This window comes from Rutidosis leptorrhynchoides, chromosome 2, assembly GCF_046630445.1.
Source record: "Rutidosis leptorrhynchoides isolate AG116_Rl617_1_P2 chromosome 2, CSIRO_AGI_Rlap_v1, whole genome shotgun sequence".
Classification (NCBI taxonomy): domain Eukaryota; kingdom Viridiplantae; phylum Streptophyta; class Magnoliopsida; order Asterales; family Asteraceae; genus Rutidosis; species Rutidosis leptorrhynchoides.
In genome coordinates, this window is record NC_092334.1 from 53022945 (window position 1) to 53030937 (window position 7993).

The 7993-nt window shown below is 34.6% G+C and overlaps 1 protein-coding gene across 1 annotated transcript; it reads right to left on the reverse strand.

Annotated features, from left to right (window-relative positions):
* Positions 1-540: 540 nt before the first annotated feature.
* LOC139890875 (dynamin-related protein 3A-like) lies at positions 541-6512 on the reverse strand. The gene is made up of 20 exons (XM_071873805.1): positions 6119-6512; positions 5198-5480; positions 5069-5097; positions 4868-4969; positions 4685-4753; positions 4550-4609; positions 4352-4465; positions 4146-4194; positions 3916-4025; positions 3612-3704; positions 3401-3493; positions 3181-3318; positions 2985-3098; positions 2803-2898; positions 2075-2126; positions 1833-1981; positions 1596-1742; positions 1437-1489; positions 1168-1267; positions 541-1075 (listed from the first exon to the last, which is right to left on the reverse strand). Exons 1-20 carry the CDS (start codon positions 6494-6496, stop codon positions 791-793), a joined length of 2514 nt encoding a protein of 837 aa, XP_071729906.1. The 5' UTR covers positions 6497-6512; the 3' UTR covers positions 541-790.
* Between the last annotated feature and the right edge of the window lie 1481 nt (positions 6513-7993).

Below are 7993 nucleotides of genomic sequence, written 5' to 3' on the forward strand. Positions count from 1 at the left end.
CAATAGTTTGTATATTCTGGGCTTTAACTTCAAGGAGCCAAATATAAATATGTAATCAGTGAACACTTTTCAAACAACAAAAGGTGGAATCAACAATTTAATCTCTACACCCCGAAATCAGGTGTAAAGGTTTTTCAATAACCGCCAGACCAAAGGTAATGATCACAGTATTGTATATCACCATCCTATCTCCCTTTGCAATTTTTATTTTATAAGATCCAATTCATCATTTTGTCCAAAACAAATATATACAAAAAAACCCCACCATTACACATTTAAAGAGATCTTTAATGGAGTCGGTTAGCGTTGATGATTTTCCCAGTTAGACATTCACTGGTCATGAAGATGAACTTTCCCAGCTCAAAAGCCTCGCAACTTTGCTTGGACGCAGCCAGTTACCTACTTGCACAATCAGCACCAATCCTAAGTTGAAACAAGACTCGAACTCACTGATCAAAATCAGACAGTATGGTCAACTAGAGCAAAAAACATAACCAACATCACATATAAAATAAATCGAAAACACTAAAGAAAACCATGAACATTCATTTTACAAGAACCCAAAAAAGTGCATATATGAACACTACAAATTGTTGCAGGTTTATGACTTCTTCATAACAAAAGTAGAGGGGGAAAATGTGGAAATCAATGACACTAATGTAATAGAAAAACAATACACTTTAATGTAATAGGAAAAGAATAACAAGTCTATGGCTCCATATAACGATCTTCAGTACCTACTAGAAGACATCTTTAATTCGACATTGCAAGGACAACAATCTCGTATGGTTTACTGATCAAGTGTTGGGTAAAGACCGAGAAGGGAACTTCGACTGTCTCCGTTTGCATCTACATCGCCATAAAAAGGTGCATGCATTTCACCTGAATGAGAAGACTTACGTGATCTTTGATTCTTTGGAGAAGCGGTGTACGAGTCCATTGAACCGCTAGAAGAAGGATACACCGATGAGGTCGGAAGCCCGTGAACTTTAGGAAGACCCGTTGAATCATTATCAGTATTATAACTGTAACCCCTTTCCACTGTTTCTGCTTCCAGAGGTAGTTCATCAATGGTCTATATAGACAAGAACAAAAGAAAAATCAAATTAACCATGGGAACACATAATGACATAAATTAAGCCTCCAAAAGTAAAAAGGAAAAATTACCCGATAAGCTTGTTGGAGAACTCGCAGCAATTCACGTGTGCGCTTTCTCTTTATTGATATATCATCAGGTTCTTGCAACATTTGTTCAAACAAATCATCTCTGTCACGTGAGACCAACACAGTGTGAGATATCAAGATATCATAATCACAAAATTTAATACAGAATAAGCAGCCAAAAAACTAACAAGCTACTATCGTGGATAAGATCAACTCTAACAATGGAAACCAAGAAGCACAAATAAAAAAAAAAACATATCTTTATTAGTTACCTGTACAATTTTTTAATGAAGATATTGTGCAACTCTCTTTTTGTATGGTTAACCTGATAATGGATATTAAAAGTTATCATAATTGATATAACAAACAACTAAAATAAAATGTTATGGAGGGAAAAGGAGTGGTACTAGTAGAAGAGAAGTCAGAATTACCAGGAAGTGCATGATGGCCTTGGGTACATAGTCCTCAATGTTCTTCCTCACAATATCATAATATGATCTCAACAATAACTTTGTAATGTTGATCTCAATAGCCTCTTGATCTGAATTGGTATCAGAGGGCCTCAAAACCGTTGGAGGCTGTAATGGAGGTCAAAAAGTTAAGAAAATCAACTAAATCCTAGTCCGATCAATTCTATCAATAACTATTATGTAAAAAATTAATAATACCTCCTTCAAGTGAATCAGTGAAGATGAATAATCAATATGATCCGTGGTATGGGCAGGTTCATCAAATGGCTTATTTGCAGAGTTATCTTTGGTGGATATTCGATTATCGGACCCACCAAAAATTGACGATATCCCCCAGCTTGTGCTTCCTGAAAAGCACAGCCATTAACAATTTCACTACTCTTAGTAAAATCAATCTCGTGAAGCCTTTGTGTAGTTTATATTATATAGCAAGACCCTACCGGATGTCTGTTTCTCATTCTCGCCAGCATGTCGAGAACCAGCTTGATTATGCTGCAAAATCGAAATCACTAATATAAATAAGACAGCAACAAAGACACGGAAAGTATTTTCTTTACATTCAGGTCCACAAATTTGAATGGTGCAAGGGCTCAGCCATACAAAAAGAGACGTTTGGGTATAGAAAGTCATCTTTCGACCGAGGGCAGAGAGACTCTTCCAGAAGGACCTTCGGCCAATTCAATTATACTTATTTATCATATACTAACACATGGGGCTCACAAAATGAGTAGAGCTTCATTTATCAAAATAATAGTTTGAGCATTAACTAAGAAAGCATACATAGCCGACTCGCCAAAAATAGCAATTAAAACTTTTAAAAAGGTTGAGTAAATGAAAGAGGTAATTTCAACCCAATCACCTAGAAATGGTTGAAATTTCAGGTTATATATGACCTCTAACACGTGAGATGTGTATTGAGTGAACTTGAAGGCTTGGTTAATACTGGTAACGTCAATTAGGAAAGAAATAGAAGGAAACCCAAAGTGTATTTTAATGCTTAAAATCTCTTAAATGGATTTACTAGTATTTTGATGGTATTAGTTTACGCATGCCAAGCTGAATCATTTTTGCCTGTTACACAGGCTACCGTTTTACCACCTCTATAAAAGATCCTAAAAGCATAAAGTATTTTTTTTTGTATAAATGATGTGCACAACAATGAAATCACCTGCTCAGTAACTATTCCGTTGCCTGATCGGCCAAGAAACCCACGTGACTTGATAGTTCTTTCAGATTGTGGTGCTTTGTCGGGCTCAGAAGTATCCTGAGCAAGATAGTTAAAAGAGGTCATCAGCAAATGAGCAAAATTTCAGACAAGTAAAACCAGCATCACATAAATCATAATTACACCTTTTGCCTTGGAATCGTTGTTGCAGCCCTTGAAGACTTGACTTGCTGGATCGATAATTCCACGGCTTTACTTCCACCAATAAAATTTGGATGTGAGGTGTTTATATAGTCCATCTGCATAAATATCCAATAAAATGGGAGAAGCATCTTTTGTATAACATGAGCTTGGTGGTAATAACTAATAACAATGATATACCTCCATTTCAATTATGTGCCCAATCATGGTCTCAGAAGGTTGAAGACCATCCCGTAAAAAGTTCCCGATAACGTCGTCCATTCGCTTCCTGAGAACAGGGAACCTCTGTAGCTCATTAATCATACATCGGTGGCTCATCTGAGAAACATAGAGAAAACTGAAATAAGGTTCCAGATGCAGTATACACCATAATGATGTAGATAGGTTATGATTAATAGACCTTTATTAACTCATCATAGATAAATCTAGCACACTGAACACTAGGGTCTAATAAACGAGCAATCTGTCTTCTGATAAGAACTTCAAAGGGAACCTGCAAATGCAACAAACATCAAAATTGAAAGCATTAATATCAAGCATATGCAAATATGAAAGTAACAAAAGATAGAAAAAACTGTCTAGAAAAAACTGTCAGTCAGAATAAGACTTACTTCTGGAACAAATAATGCAGATCTGGGGCCAGTAGCATTCTGTATGGCAGTTCGGATGTCATCATCAGTCAGGTCCTCACACGGATCAACTTCCTGCAACAAGAATCCAACCTCATAAGCTTTGAAGGATAGAAAATGGCTATGCTGATCAAATTCAAGTACAATAATCTAAACACAGATTATATTTAACATGTGGACAGAAAGATTCATGCATAATAGGACAAAGGATGTCTAACAGTTAAAGCAATCCGCAAGCAAAAAGGAAAAAATAAGTTAACAGATATACTAATAAGTGATAACATACCTCCAAACTCTTTACAAATATGGACTGGAAAATATAGTGTATTCTTGCTCCTCCAGACAACTCAGATGTTGACATCTCTTCATTCTTTCCCTCAATCATCGAAGAAAAGGCTATTTAATGAAATCAACAGATCATCAATGCATTGTATCAATTATAAGAAACCGTAACAAATACAAAATTTGGCTCCCATTATAATTAACAAATATCATAGGCAAGAAAAGTCATCTAACCTTCCGAATACTTGGAAAGAATATTTAAGAGAAGTGCTCCCATGCCAGCCTACAAAGTAGTTAGATCCAAATCTTTAGATCAAAACCTACCACATTACAGTATCATGAACACAAACACTCGTAGTGCACACAAGTTAGACATCACATGTGGTTTGACTAGGTCAAGGGAGGTCAAGATTTAATAGCAGAAAACTTCCATAGGGTACCTTTGACTCTGTGATCTCTCCGTAACTAGCATGTTCCTTTGCCACAGAAACGAGCGACGCACTAACGCGTGACTTCAAACCTGGTAGGATGGTTTTGATATGCTGTACCAGAATCTGCAAATAAGAAGAAACAAATGAATCTGGCACCTCATGTTAACACATATCACTTTTTCCATGGATGAATAAAATGAAAAATACCTGGTTCAACTTCTTTGCCAATTGAGGCACTCCGCAACGATCAGCAAGCTCATTATAAACCTACACTACAGCTAGTTAAATCAACAGAATAAACCATAAAAGTATAAATTGTCAAATTCGAGAACAGTTACATACCGGGCGACTGCGAAAGAACTTCTCCTCAGCCAAAAGTGCATCTTTAATGCTCCGGTTTAGAGAGATATCCTAAGTAACAGTATCGTTCATCACATATAATTAAAACAATTCATTAACCCAAAAGACAAAATAAAAGAAAGCAGATAGATTTTGATTTGTCTATTAACATAGTGACAAATTTACCTCTTGGCTACGATTTACAACACCCACATAACCAAGTCTGAGGGGGATCACTTTTCCTAGCAAAAAATTACGAGCATCTGTACCTCTGTCCATAATGTCCAACTAAAGCAATGAATAGATTAACTAGTGTCAAATATGCACAATACCAGATGATAGCAAAAAATAACTAATTTGAGTAATTGATTTTTATGTGCATTGCACCTTTGTTATCACACCAATTGTTCGGTAACCTGACAGTGTAAGAAGGATAACATCATATTAGAAAGATGGTCACAAACAATAAACTATATACTGAAATCTTGGTAAATGGAATCAGGCATCAGCACATACCATCTGGATCAGCATTTCCAGCTATCTGAAGCGCATCTGAGTTGGCAAGATCAGCATTTGCTGGTGTAACAGCAAGTATTAAACAACTGGGAAGCTTAATGTATGACATTATCATCGTTCTAATACGAGCTTCGATATCAGAAGGCTGGTCACCAACGGGAACTTTTGTTATGCCAGGCAAATCAACTAATGTTATGTCAAGAACATTAGGTGAGAAAATCTTCAATCTGATCTGCTTGTCAGAAACACCCTTATTTCCTCCTGCTTCCCTGTCAGTCTCAGCCTAGCATATCCAAATTATCAATACATGAAATCGGCAATCAAATTAATTGTAAGAAAAATGAAAATTGCTTAATGCTTAATATTTCAATTACAGGACCCATGGTAATCAAGCTTGTACTGGATCACATAAAATTAGCTTCTTACCTTTCTTTTCCCATGTTAACATTGACGTTTTGTAAATAATATATGCAGCTTACATGAATGAGTAGTGTGTTGCTTAGATGATACAAAATTAATGAACAGCATTTTCAGCCATCTTTTTTTTCTAACTGTCTTACATCAGGTCAATGATTTTGCCCACGATCTATACGACACTGAAAAAGGCTGAAATCATACTCTAAATATGCCATAATTCATCACCCGGTGACAGTGTTTCACTTTAACAATGTACTATAAATATGCCAAGTGTGTTTTATCAATTATCACATCTGATCATATTCTTTCTTTTTTTTTTTTTTTTTGAAAGGCGATATCGACATCAAATGCTACATCTCATCATATTCTACTGCAGGTCTACAGTTCATATTGAGTATGTACACTTCATTATATTTTAAAATAATAAATCGATTCATAGAAGCTAAAATTCATTACATAACACCGATCAATAATAATAAAATAAAAATGAAATACTATAAATACCTGTATTTCTCTTCGAATTTCATTAAAATTGTGAAACCGTTTCCCAGGAAGATGCAAAAACTCTCCATACTCTTCATCCGTACCATCAGGCTTCCGTTTAATTTGAAGAAGCTGAAGCACGAGCGGGCGTCGTGTACAGATATCAGAGCCTCGAGGTAAAAAATCACGGCCAACAAGCGCTTCAAGTACGCTTGATTTACCACTACTCTGACTACCAACAACGGCAACCTGAGGTAGTTCGATTGTAGATGAGCCTCCTAATTGAGCGAATATGTCTTGTAATTTGTTCACGACTGGAATGACGTTTTGACCTAACGACGCGGCGTTGTCTTTAGTGTTCGTCGGAGTTGTGGATGGAACTGCATATTCGTCCGCCATTGGAAATGATTTTGAGGTGAGATGGAGTGGAATGAAATTGAGATCGGAGTGTTTTGAAACCCTAGATATTTGGGGAATTTGAATAGGGGTTTATAGAGACGTGTGGGGCCGTCTGGAATTGGTTCCAAGCAAAAGAGAAATATTCGAAAGTAAAGGATTGATGATTTTTTCCTTCTTCAACAAGAAAGTCAAAGTCAATATTTAGCCCGGATGTTTATGGTTCGGGCAGGTTTTATGATTTTTTTTTTTAAAATCCCACCTTCAAAAATGGAAAAAAAGAAAAATTCGTTGCAAAAATAGTAAAACCGAAGTTTAGAACTTCGGTTTTGCCATTACCGAAGTTTCAAACTTCGGTTTTTGGTGGTCTGTCAGCAGAAACCCTAATCCGAAGTTTGGAACTTCGGTTTTGACCAAATCCGAAGTTCCAAACTTCGGTTTTGGTTTTTTTTTTTTTTTTTTTTAAACATTAATTTTATAAATAACTTGGTTTTGATAGTTAATTTACAGTTTCATACGCTAATATGAAATTAAAAATATATAATAACATTACAAACAATAAAATATTAATATTAGTAAGATGCAAATACAAATTTTTTGAACAACACTTTTATTAATATCAGAATCACGGTTACATTTTTTTGAAAATAAAAATACATAATTTAAAACAACACATGAAAATGAAAATACATGAAACCGTAATGTTTTATCATTTTTAAGACCTGAAATGTAGTGACCCGAACTTTTCCATGTTTATATATATATTAAATGAAATTGTTATTTACATGATTAAGTGTTTTCAACATGTTAAGCAATCAAACTTGTTAAGACTTGATTAATTGAAATAGGTTTTATATAGACAATTGACCACCCAAGTTGACCGGTGATTCACGAACGTTAAAACTTGTAAAAACTATATGATGACATATATATGGTTATATATATAGTTAACATGATATTATGATAAGTAAACATATCATTAAGTATATTAATAATGAACTACATATGTGAAAACAAGACTACTAACTTAATGATTTTGAAACGAGACATATATGTAACGATTATCGTTGTAACGACATTTAATGTATATATATCATATTAAGAGATATTCGTACATCATAATATCATGATAATATAATAATTTAAAATCTCATTTGATATTATAAACATTGGGTTAACAACATTTAACAAGATCGTTAACCTAAAGGTTTCAAAACAACATTTACATGTAACGACTAACGATGACTTAACGACTCAGTTAAAATGTATATACATGTAGTGTTTTAATATGTATTCATACACTTTTGAAAGACTTCAAGACACTTATCAAAATACTTCTACTTAACAAAAATGCTTACAATTACATCCTCGTTCAGTTTCATCAACAATTATACTTGTATGCTGTAACATCCCGCGTTTTTCCGTTAAATTTAATTTTAACACCGTCTTTTTTTTTTTAAAACATAATCTTTCGTATTTAAATTAATAGTTTCCGTGAGT

Bases quoted from the DNA above. Each gene is read 5' to 3' on its own strand.
- LOC139890875 (XM_071873805.1), bottom strand. From the start codon at position 6,496: ATGGCGGACGAATATGCAGTTCCATCCACAACTCCGACGAACACTAAA. The intron at 4,466-4,549 runs GTATTTTTCATT...TCTTATTTGCAG, and splicing joins TGGCAAAGAAGTTGAACCAG to ATTCTGGTACAGCATATCAA. The intron at 4,026-4,145 runs GTTAGATGACTT...TTCATTAAATAG, and splicing joins TCTTTCCAAGTATTCGGAAG to CCTTTTCTTCGATGATTGAG.